At 38.9% G+C, this 13069-nt stretch overlaps 1 protein-coding gene across 6 annotated transcripts in view; it reads right to left on the bottom strand.

Annotated features, from left to right (window-relative positions):
- ccny (cyclin Y) overlaps positions 1-13069 on the bottom strand; it is a 36329-nt gene that overhangs the window by 9667 nt on the left and 13593 nt on the right. Inside the window, exons 2-5 of one of the 6 annotated variants that reach the window (XM_042067140.1) lie at positions 3155-3229; positions 2841-2861; positions 553-587; positions 46-69 (exon numbers count right to left, since the gene is read on the bottom strand). In XM_042067140.1, the coding sequence (XP_041923074.1) occupies positions 46-69; positions 553-587; positions 2841-2861; positions 3155-3229 (155 nt within the window). Of the gene's footprint in view, positions 1-45; positions 70-552; positions 588-2840; positions 2862-3154; positions 3230-12319; positions 12340-13069 lie in introns of those variants that run through there. The other 5 variants (XM_042067144.1, XM_042067142.1, XM_042067141.1 and 2 more) reach the window with 5 other exon arrangements.

The raw sequence follows: 13069 nt of genomic DNA, 5'->3' as shown, positions 1-13069 counted from the left end.
CAAATTAAAAAGACAGAAATGTGAAGGTGTGCAGTCATACTGTACCTTGGACTCCGAGATGTGTGTTAACTTGCAAAGCAATAGGGGGAGATCAACATTTTAACAACATTTTCAGATGCTAATTAAATCTAATCTCCATTGACATAAGTGGAGGGCCAGGCTACAGTAAGGCCTTGGCTAGACTTGCAAAGCATTCTAACTGAATGAATAATTAATGTAATTCACATATTAATTTATCAGCCTTTATGTCCACCATAACTAGCTAGTGAAGACATTAGCATGTATTTTTAAGTAAGGCATTTTGAAAAAAAAAAACAACTAAAATTAGCAATGCAAATGAGGCACTGAATAACACCATGCAGAGTTAATTGTGTCATGCTTTCCTTATCCTTTCACTTGTCATTAGTGTGCACAAAGACAAACAAGCAAATATTACACTAAAACAGTAACTGAAACTGTGAATGTACATATATGTTTCACATTTTCTGTAAACATTTTCATAGCTGTGCAGCACTGAAATCCATTTAGCAGAAAAATGATGGTTATACTCACATGGTTAATGTATAGGCTTTTCCGCTTTTCCCGTACTGAAAAAAGGAGGACAGAATTAACCAAAGCACATATTCTGTGCAGAGTATGAAAGAATTATATTACACAGCCCCTATTTTAGGTATTTCAAAGATGGTGTAACTTGTTGTGTACTATTGACAGTAGAGTCATTAAAAGTAAAACTATTTTCTCAAAAGAAGACACGTAACTGAGCAACACAGTGCTATTCAATACTATTTTGCACACACTGCATCAAAATGACATGTTTTAGAAATTCTGTATTTGGTCAGAACAAGTTATTCTAATATCAAATTTGATGACAAAATGATAAAACATTATCGTGACAGCAATCACATACATCAAGTTAAAAACTGAAGAGACACTTCACTGACAACAACAACAACAGCAGCAGCAGCAAAAATGGCAGCAGCATTACCAAAGGGGAACAGATTATTTCCCAGAGACAATGGTCACAGCAAATCTCAGTCACTCCCTCTGCCTGAATTATCTCTATCGAAGTAGATCATGGATAGCAGCAACATATTTGAATAATCACTGTACAGGATGAAGCTGGCATATTGTCCTCTGTGACTGAACCTTTGTTTGCGAGGTTGATTACTATGGTGAATCTTAATCAAACATCATTTTTTTTACACTGGTGTGGTGAAACACAAAAACAAAAAAATAAAAAAATAACTTGAAATAAAAAGTGCTGTTCTCAAGAGAGCCATAGTTTGATGGGCTCAAGTTTGATGGGCTCAGTGTCTGTAGCGCCATGCTGCTTGGGAAATGATAATAAGTGATTAAATTTACTAAGTCACAAAAGTAGGCTAGAGTTTTGAGGTGACATCCATCATTATGTTGACAAACAATGAAAAGAAAGTGAAATTTCCTGGGAAGATGTGTTTGAGCAGCAGGATCATACTGTAGCAGGGTACAGATGTTGTTCTCAGGCAACATGAAACCCCTCCACATCAATGGCCCCATCTCTCTCACACATACACTAACTTAACGTCTTAAATATGCCCCATATGCCATTGGTCCCACACTTTGGAAAAAATATGAACAAATATTACAGTTGAAAATCATTGAACACACTGATTATTCTCATGGTCAACGCTGTCTGAAAATCAACAATATACAATGACAGCAGGAGGCCTATGTCCCAGTCTTGATTCAGACCTATAAGGACATTTCAGACCCATGTAACATTGCAAGAGTATAATCAGCACTAAAGATTTGCTCTCAGGGTCCCCATTCAGTTGAGAAGAGCAATAATAAATTAACTTGTTAATATAATAAATATGCATCTTTGTAACAAACTATAAACATAACTCCGATACCATATAAGGGGAATGCATGGACAGCAGTCTGCAAAGAAAGAGCTCCAAATTCATGTAAGTAGCCTATCTATTTACTCTACAGTCTATAGCATAGCAGCTCTTTTCCATTTCGATTTTTGCTGAAGATTCAAATGGAAGGCTTCTACTCAATTCATCTGTTTGCCACTCAGTGATAGTAACCAAGATGACTTATGCTGCGATGTGTGCATAGTGAACATTACAGTATATCTTCAGAAGTTGTTGCCATGGAAGTAAATTACATTCACATCAGACTTCTGTTGTGGGTTGGCAGTCATCCTTTTTGCAAACACTCCAATTAGGAGTGTAGCAAGTAGCATGCTAGCTGTCGAAGCCAGTAGGCATAACATTAGCTAACCCACTGGTTAAACCGCTGACTACTTGAATAACTTGGCTTAGGAACATAAACTGATAAATAGGCAACTTTTTACGACCTGACATTTGTTGTTATCTTTGTAGGATATCAAAGTATGTATCAATGAACATCGCTATCTGGCTAACTCCACCTACGAGCCTACTAGTGGTGGGAGAGTTTCAGTGTTCCGACCCGCTAGAGCAACTTGCTTAGTCTATATTACAAGTAATGTGACCAGCTCAGAGTGCTGCAGAAGTGTTGTTCGCCCTATTAACATGCCATCAAAATGATTTTGGAAACATTTTAAGGTAAAATAAAAACTCTGCTTTAACTGCCCATGGAAATTACTTTTGACTGGATTCAAGTCTCATGGGCTGTTTAACAAATTGACTTCTTTATGAATAAAGAGTTACATCAAAACCTCATAGTCTAGAAATGAGGATCATACTGTATAAAGCAATGAGCCCACAACACACTACAACAGAGACGCACTGCATATGAACACACAAATTCAAGCACACTGCCAATGTGCACCCAGACGCTTGAGACACACACAGCTATCCACTCAAGCTTACCTTTCTTATTGGGGGCAGCAACTGAAAAGAGAGAGTGCTGGTCTAAGTTTTAAATTTGTTTTGGCAGTCACTTGATAACCACAGCCTGGAGTGTGCGGAACCGAGCAAAGACATTTTTCACATCGATGGCTTATAGTGTTCATATACCTATGAGGACAGGATATTGGTAATATCATGTAAATGAACATAAGTTTTCCGCACATTGTTTACGTTATGTGCTTAACAGATTCTCTCCTTCCGGGCTAATGTGAAGGTCAGGCAGGTGTAGGAATGTCCAGGAGTTCTTGCAAGGGATGGATTAGATGTTTACTCACCATCTGTCTGAGACTTGCTGAGAAAGATCGTGCTGGCACGTGGATGGTCCGAGGGGTTGTACTCCATGTTTGGATCTAAGTGAAAAATGTAGGAGGAGGAGGAGGAGGATGAGAAATAGAGAGCTTGTAGGCAATTCATAGATGTACACTGCTATTACCAACTATTGATCATTAAGGGTGTGTGTGTATGGTTTTGGCACAGCCACAATGCAGAATATTGATCTGTGTGGCACAGCACAGTAACAAGATAAAGAAAGCCATTTGGCATTATGACAATAAACCAATGTGTTCAGAGTGTCTTGCTTTTAAACAGAAAGAGGCCATTATAAATCAGCAGACTAGAGGTAATTCCCCTAACTGCAATATCGCTCATTCAACACCAGGTGGCACATAACTGATCCTACAGTTAAACGTTCAGTGTGGTTCCCTCAACGTCCTTGAGGGAGTGGAGAACCCTTAAACTAAAAAAATAAAAAAAATAATCGGATCTTAGAAATTAGCTAATAAATGTCACAGACAAAAGGGACAAATGACCACAAACACTGATATGGCTGAAACAGAGACACTCTTTAAAAAGGGCACTGTTAAGGATGCAGCCCACGTAAACATGTCATATCTTTTGTGTGCACACTCTTTTGAAGTATCAGCCTTTTGTATGCACGAGCCGCTCAAAGCTCAAAGGAAAGAGAGCAGCATGAGCACATTCAGCCCAGCCCCCTGAAATGCAAAGGTAGAAAATGTAAAACTGTGTTCATAGTGGGTGTTTTATGAGAATATATTCAACGCTAGTGTCAAAGAAATGTTATGATTTAAGTGCCTTAAACCCATATCAGGGCTCTACAGTGCGCCCATTTAAAAATGATGCCGTGCGAGTGCAAAAAAATATTTAGGCGCACTGGTGCGAATGACTTCTAACCATGTCAATGTTTGTCTACAAAATACACCGCAACATCGAGAAGCATTACTGGTGCAGACCATAGAACCACGTCGCGAATGCAGCATAAAAACTACACCTCCCATCAACGTCAGCGTTGTGACTCGCTAGTAGTCGCTTCAGAGCATTAGTCATTAGTGCGCAGAAAAAGCGGAAAGTTAGACTAGCCAGCCAAGATGCAAAGATTGAAGAAATTAGTTCTTCTATCCACCGAATTCATTGGATATAGGAGGAACAGGATGAGATTCTGAGAATGCAGCGAGAGAAGGAAAGGTAACCTAACATGCCTTTTAAGCCCAGTTGACGTATTGGCTGCAATATGCAAAATATAGCTGTAGCGAACCGGGACAAAAGTAGCCTCCCGTAATACTCCATTTTATTCAAGGTAGAACGCTACTGACAACTCCAGGCTTCCACGCATGCTTGTTTGTTTACACCGAGTGTGTGTAAGTGCAAAACGAAAGTAGGCCTAACGTTTGCCTACTGCCCCCATCAATGCAGATATTTCAAATAAAAACTGAAAGTATAAAACATATATCCTTGATTAGCCCATGTTGCGTTTTGTGGAAGAGAAAATTGACTGTTTTAGTAGTAGTATTAGGCAGTATGCAGTCAGATAGGTCACCATGGGCATATTTGGATTAGCTACAGATGGATTCACAAATAAATAAATTAGCCTACATTTGGCAGGATACTTAATATACAGGCTAAATGCAAATATGGCAATGTATTATATTATTTTACATTAACAAAATGTAGGAAAATAGAACAGACTGAAAATAAAGTAGGCACTGATCTTTAAAATCCTGTTTCCTGTAGCCTAAATGTTGTCAGTCATTCTTAATATTCGCAATTGGTGCACTGGCATGTTTAACTGTTAGCTGCAGTATAATGTTAGATTATGTGTAAGTTAAGTACAGAACTGACTGTGCGCCCAAATTTTTGTCTGTGCTCCTACATTTTTTAACTTGGGCGCACAAGTGCTCCTGGAAAAAAAAATGTTAGTGTAGAGCCCTGCATATACAGAGAATGGAATGGACGTCACAGAAAACTTCCTTTCCAGCAGGAAACTGCAGGAAAAGAAATCAGCAGGCAACCACACAAGCTCCCTCCTCCCAAACTACAGGACACACACACACACACACACACAATAAGAGGTAGCTAGCCAAGTTGCTCAGCTCTTGGTGAAAACACATACACACAAGCCTGAGCACAGAAGAATGATAAGTAGTGACTAAACACACCAGTAAACATACCAAAAGGTATTTGTCCTTGAAAGACAGTTCCTTTCCTTTGAATGGTGTCCCTTATCATTAACTAGTAGATCCTGTCCATAGGGAAACCAGACCACTCAGTCCAAACAAGATCCACACACAACTAATATTAATGTAGTCTAATACTTATACTGGGATACATCATGGCTGATTAGCAATAACTCAAGTAGTACTTGTAGTGTACCACCAACTCTGAAGCTACAATATGAAGTTGTAGATAGTAAAGTTATCTGCCCACAACAGAGGGCAGGTCAGGAAACAGAAACAGATGGTTAAGAAGTGTGTGTGCTTCTTTGTGTGTGTGTGTGTGCGTGCGCGCACACACTGTTCTGAGTCCTATAGAGATTTTTTGTAATCTTACTCATCCATTGAGCCAACAGAGATAATCAAAGCACCCTTACAAACTGGACATACTTTACATTACATTACATTTGGCTGATGCATTAGCCAAAGCGACTAACAACATGGTAAACAGTTTAAGTTTTAAAGCAATTCTCAACAATTTTAGGACAATTTAAAAAACGGTAGAGTACAGTAAGAATCAGTGAGTGCTGTTTGTAACAGTTACGTGTCAGTTCAAGACGGCTGGTAAGTGCTAGGATCAGCAAGACTTGTTGTAAGTGGTGCTATGAGGAGATGTTCTCTAAAGAGCTGGGTCTTCAGGAGTTTTTTGAAAATGGAGAGTGATGTCCCTGCCCTTGTAGGAACTGGCAGTGTGTTCCACCAACGAGGAACAACAGATGAGAAAAGTTTGGATTGGACTGAGCGTACCTGTGGTAAAGCTAGACGTCGTTCGTCTGAGGAGCGCAGCGGTCTAGAGGTAGCGTAAGTCTGTATGAGGGCATTCAAGTAGGCGGGAGCAGAACCGGAGACTACTTTGTAGGCAAGAGCCTTGAATTTGATACTGCATACATACTGCAAAGCACTGCGTAATATGACCACCACAAAGTGAGAGAATGAGAATGAAAAACATTTTTTACATCCAGGAAAGGTCTATTATTTTGAATGGCTGACTAATGTATGTAAATGTATACTCAAATTGACTAATGCTATGGTACACCATTCTCTATGCTTGACCTTCACTCACCCACTGACTTCTCATGAGCTATTTCTTTGTTTGTAATACTGTTATTTATGTTTGATGTGAATTATTGGACCAAAACATTTTTGCATGGGAAAATAAAGTAGCTTATCTTATCTTCTTATTGATGATTTGATAACAATTGGTTAAATAGCTTCTATATTGCTTTATTGGGGGCAGCCGTGGCTTACTGGTTAGCGCTTTGGACTTGTAACCGGAGGGTTGCCGGTTCGAACCCCGACCAGTAGACACGGCTGAAGTGCCCTTGAGCAAGGCACCTAACCCCTCACTGCTCCCCGAGCACTGCTGTAGCAGGCAGCTCATTGCGTCGGGATTAGTGTGCGCTTCACCTCACTGGGTGTTCACTGTGTGCTAAGTGTGTTTCACTAATTCACGAATTGGGATAAATGCAGAGACCAAATTTCCCTCACAGGATCAAAAGAGTATATATATACTTATACTATTTTAATGTGCCTACAAAATTCTGTTATGATTGGCCTTTCACATTAGCATGCATTGGCTGCTGAATTTTGATTGACCATAGATTACCATTTTGTTGAGCCAAAAGAAAGTATTATAGTATTACAGTTCCAAATATTACAGATTACAGTATTACATTAAAGTATTACAAATGTAGCCAAGTATTACATTTCCTGTTCCCTGCTTAAAGGCACAGTCAGGGATGTTGCGTAATTTCAGGCCCATAGCATGTTTTGTCACATTAAGCAATCATCTCCTCACGAACGCTAGCTGCCCATTCCTTGATTACACTGTAAAAAACCCAGGCTCTGAAAACTCTCTTCCGGTCACTCTTTACAGACCTATCTGAATAAAGGTAAAAAGCCCTGTGTGTGTGTGTATATGTATGTATGTACCATATTTCAATTACCCACCACTTCCATTAAAATGAATCCATTAACGATAATGTTTTTATAGACAGCTCTGGAAAAAATGTAGAGACCACTGCACATTTTTCTGATGTCATCCTACTATTGCCGAGTGACATTCGATTGAGTTGATGGTCATATTAAAATTTGCAGTGGTCTCTTAATTTTGGAATTTTTTAGGACCGTCACCTCATTTGAATGTCACTCAGCTACGGTATGATGACATCAGAAAAATGTGCAGTGGTCTCTTCATTTTTTTCCCATTGCTGTATAGAGCCGTGCATATATATATATATATATACATATATATATATATATATATATATATATATATATATATATATATATATATATATACACACACACATATATATATATATATATATATATATATATATATATATATATATATATATATATATATATATATATATATATATATATACACATATATACACACACACAGTGGGGAGAATAAGTATTTGAACCCATGCTAAAGTTGACTAAAAAGAGGAATATAAAATCATCTGTTAGAAATGTATCTTAATGCCTTCATTAAAAAAATTTGTAAAAATCCAACCTTTAAGGACACCAATTTTCTTAGTGAATGTAGAATGTATCGTAAATAAATAATTGTTCTTCCTTAAAATACAGGGGTAAATTTTTTTTTTTCCAGTTAGCCTATTAGCTGGTTTGATGCTCATTGAGTTCAATGCAAATCGAACCAGCTAATAGGCTAACTGAAAAACACACCATACCAATCTCTAGGTATGATGAAGGGTATGTGGTAATGTGGGGCTATATTATCAGGATGCATAGTATCCTGGATCCATGAAATAAGTGGCATATCTTAATGGTGGGTCCATGGAACTGTAGGCCTACTTTGTGAGAATGCCCCAGGACATGTGCCACATTTGTGCTGAGCATGATTCAGCACACTAGACAAAATGATTATGGGAAAAGTAGCTCTACGGAGCTGGGCCCTGCCTTGTGACTGAATATATCTAGTTCATATGAAATACTGTGAAATATCAGGATTTTCATTTCATTGTCAACTTAGCCTTGGTAAGGACTACTATGAACAGAGGTTAGCAAAAAACCAAGCATTATTTTTTGATAATTAATAAATCATTGAGAACAAAGAGTACAAGAGCAAGAGGGCCTGTAAGGAAATTGGCACGATCTGAAAATGAGAGCTTTAATTTCATTTCACTAAGAACTCAGTGTCATCAGGAATTCCTGCATGACCATTATTTTACAAATTCAGAGACGTTTAAATATCCAAGTCCACAAGGAGAAAATTGTAATAACCGTGTGGTAGGCAAAACCAGTGAAATCTGGACCTCTCCTGGAGTACGCTAGGCTAGTTGAGTTTAGATTTAAATACCACCGATGCGAAAGCTTAGGACACATGTACCTCATGCAGCAATATTCTCTTAAATTCCATCTTAATTTTCTTTTGAGAGAGAAAAAAAAAATAGAGAACTCAACTTTGGATGCAACAAACACTGTTACCACTCAAATTTGCTAACCCTGGTGTACAGAACGACGAATCTCACTTGGTCATACATTGGAAGTGCACGGCCCGGCAAGAGCATTTCAACTTGTGGTGCGCGCTTTCGTATGTAGCTTTGTAGTTGCATACTGTAGCATTAGGTCCTCTAGCCTACATGTGCAATCAGTCAGTTTTAAGTAAATATCATTAATCTATAGCAGTTCTTTTTAATGGTCTAGAGATTTGTCAGACACTTTAACAGCGTTCAGTCTTTTAAATATGAACACTATCTACCTTAAAATACTCTTGCTGGTAATCTGTAATCTAATTACCTATGATTCGCTGAAGCATGGAATAAACTAAATTAGCAGGTCTCATGATCTTTTCTTACTAAATTCATGCATTTGCTTCCTTATATTGGTCAGCCAATTAATGGAATGTGAAAATTCGACATTTTCTCAACCGTGCGTAAAATTCTCTTAGCCAAGAGAAAGGCAGAAATAAGAAAATATTGGTGAATCCCAGAAATGAATGGGTACTAAGACACAGATACAAGATACAAACAAAAATAAAAATCCATTTGCATATCATTAGCATGACTCCCAATGTGTTGGCGCATACCATCTGAAACAGAAGAAAATAGAACAGCTATGTTTCACCAACACCAGGGTATTGAGAGTGACCTTGAAGGGCTTTTACTTTAATATAATGTTCTTTCACTGAGAGTAAAGCTCATATAGCAATCATCTACAGCAAAGCAGACCAGCCACAAAAGTGGCCATATTATGATAAGCTATCGGTTTGTGCTTGGGACTTTCTCTCTCTTAAACTTCGCATTAGATAAGTGTAAGGTGCGTGAAAAATAATTGAAGCCTATCCAATACCAGCAGAATCATGGAATAAAAATGATGACGCATAATGCCTACACCTAAAAACACTGATTATATGCAATTCTAAGACGAGTCTTTTGAATATATGTTTGATTGATGATTTTCTGGTGGTGGGGTTTGAAAAGGTTGTTAAGTAAAGATGGAGATGATGAAGAAAGGGGCGATTTGAGCACTTGTTTTAATGGTGCAAGCCTTGGGGGTTGGAAATGATGCAATACTGTATGTGTTTATTGTTGTAATCAAATAATAAATTATAACAATTACTGAATGAAATATGTTTAAAGCTCACTATTCTTGGTAGCACTGAGTAAATGGTCTGCATCAGTTTATTCAGTTCCAAGTCCTGTGTGTGCTTTCACAGCTGACCTGATTATCTCAAATAAGGCCAACCCAGGACAGAGTACCAGGACAAACCTAAGTGCTTGTAAATAATCATGGTAATAGTCAAGGGCATAGGTTTGGTCTCAGCTTTGGTGGGGACATACACCATACCCGTCAATTTTGTGTCGACGTGGCCTCGGTGGGCTAGTTTACACAGTGGGTTATTTTATGACAAATGCTTGATGTACGCTCCAATAACTTGGCAGGAGTTGATTAACCGGATAGTCTGGGCAGTTCAACTGATCGGACGCACAAAAAACTTAGAAGTACTGATCTTCATGATCAACCCACCACTACGTTGGTACACAGCATTGATGTCCAATGTGACAAAAACAGTGATTAATGAGTGGTCATGAAAATGGATCGTGGTTGACAAGTTTCAGAATGTTGTTTGTATGGATTTTGTAGTGGTCAAACAGCAACTCCTCCTGACAGAAGAATGTGTTAGTCACCCACTGCATACATAAAGGGTTTTTGTATGTCAAAAGTTGCACTGAAACCTACAATGACCTAAGTGTAAGTGCCCAGTTTATCAGGTGGCCCAATCAGTTGCTGTTGTTATGGCATTATGACTACATATACAAATAGCACTGTCAATCTGAGGAGCAACAATAAAAAGGAGTAAAGCAACACATAAGGGTTTGTGAAACTCATTTTTATATGGACTTAAAGCCACATGCATAATATCATTAAAAAAAAATCCCCAAACCCCTAATAGAACAAATCGAATGTTTTGTTTCAGCTTTTCTTGTTTTAGCTCACCCGATCGCCCTCCCTCCTCTCCCCTCCTGCTTTCCTTTAAGGGCAACTAAATGAATAGATTCATTGTGTGTGGGGTGTTGGTGGCGTGAGGCGTCTGGTGTGTGTGTGTGTGTGTGTGTGTGTGTGTGTGTGTTGGGTGGGTTCCATTGTGTTGTAAATGCTGGGCAGATTGGCACAGACACAGATAAGGGGATGGGGGAAAAGGACGGGGAATGCTGATGGGGTGGCGCTGCTTGCCCAAGTCACATAGGAGGTGCAACAGGAGCGAGAGGATTTTGTGAAAATACAGATATTTTCCACAGAATTAATATTCCCTTTTAAGACCGGAATATGCCGTTACAACTACATGGCTTTCCCCGTCCCACCCCATCTCTCTCCCGTTCGCTTCTGGGTCACTCTCTCTACTGTCCTGGGATGCGTTTCCCAAAACCATAGTTGCTAACCTGTTAGCAACTTAGTTGGTGGGCAATGTGAGATTGTATTGCAACCAACAAAGTTGCTAACTTAGTTGACTAAAGGCATACATGCCAGTGACCGGAACAATAGTAAGATAATGCACTGACTGAACAGACTGTCTCTTTTTATACCCTCTTCACACTTAAGGTTAAAATACTTCAGTTTGTCTGTAGAGACCTTCACTATGGCAAGATAGATGTGTCAGAGCCTTGTTGATGGTTGAAAAAAGTGATTTCCTTTGACGTAACAAAGCTGCCCCCAAAGGCTATTCTATATGTAATTTATTTGTAAATGCATATCCCAGTAAATTAAGGTATTTTGTTATGGCGTGGTGTTTGCATGAAGAGACTGGCATTTGGCCAACTGAGTTGGCTTTGCGTAACATGCCAACGAGCAAACATGCTGCAAATCATGAAATATAGCGATTTTGTGCTTCAGGTAACTCAAGCATACTTGCCTGGTACCTGACATCACAAAATACTATCCTGAGTAGACGACATCTATCATCTGAAATCTGAAGGCATGACAATTTTCCACTACGCTCCAATGGTAACTCAGAGAATTCAACAAACCTAGGGAATAAAAAAAAACCTTTGTTTCTTTTGACTCATCCGTTTAGCTTGTCTATGTGTAAAGAATGATTGCTATAACGCCATGGTTGCTAGTAACTTCTATCCATCCCGCCATCATCTAGTATTACTAGTGCTGGATATGACCAACATACAATAAGCTATTGCAACTTCAAAGTATCCAGTAGTACATCAACATGTTGGTTATGGAGCAGGGAGGGAAGGACAGTAATTTAATTGGCTTTTGAGTAAGAATATCGACTATCTAGCCTACATAATACCTGTGTGTGTTTTACTTTTACTAATAGCTCCACCTATCAGTGTGTGTGTGTGTGTGTGTGTGTGTGTGTGTGTGTGTGTGTGTGTGTGTGAAATGGGCAGGAAGGATAGCTGTAATTAGGTAAAGTTTAAGTGCTACCCCACCCGGACACCAAACCTTTGAGATCTGCTAGCCTCCCGAGCGGTGCCATAGCAACGCATCAGAAGGCACGTCAAAGCCCATTCTCTCTCACTGATGTTACTGCATCGGAGCTAAAAAACAGGAGACATTATAAGAGACTAAGATATTCGCTAAAATTAAAAATGAACTACATTAAATTACAAACGCACAGAATCATTGTAGTATTTTCTAAAGAAGGGGGATCTTAAATTACAGCGGTCATGAGCTCTATTAATTACATTTCTGAATGCCTGAAAAAAGTGTTGGATGCATGCACTCAGGAAACAAAACTGGCCAGAACCCTGTCGGCTCTGAGATCATCTGAGAATGAGTGTGAGTAAGGGAGGACTATTCTGCATGCTTAAAAAGAGTGTTGGATGCATGTTCTCAGGAAACAAAACTGCTACTGCGCCCATCTCATAATTGAAGCAGCCTTTAACCAACAGGGTATGGCACACCATCTCTCCAATCAGAGGCCAGGTAAAAAAACATTTAAAGCAACACCAAAGAGTTTTTTGTACCTTAAAATAATGTTTCCAAAATCGTAACAGGGTGAACGGCACTTCTGCATTCGCTTTGCGGCCCTCTATCTGCTATAACCGCACTATGTAAGTTTGCCAGATCGGGTAGCGGATCTGTAGTTCGATGGAATGAGACATGGAATGAGACAAGAAACTACAAATTTGACTTCTGATGACGCAATACATCGTACTTTCATAAACTCATGCAACATATTCTACCTTGTCT

Source organism: Alosa sapidissima, chromosome 17 (genome assembly GCF_018492685.1).
Source record: "Alosa sapidissima isolate fAloSap1 chromosome 17, fAloSap1.pri, whole genome shotgun sequence".
NCBI classification, from domain to species: Eukaryota; Metazoa; Chordata; class Actinopteri; order Clupeiformes; family Clupeidae; genus Alosa; species Alosa sapidissima.
The sequence above is the reverse complement of the archived record's forward strand: the minus strand, read 5'-3'. Positions and strand labels throughout refer to the sequence as shown.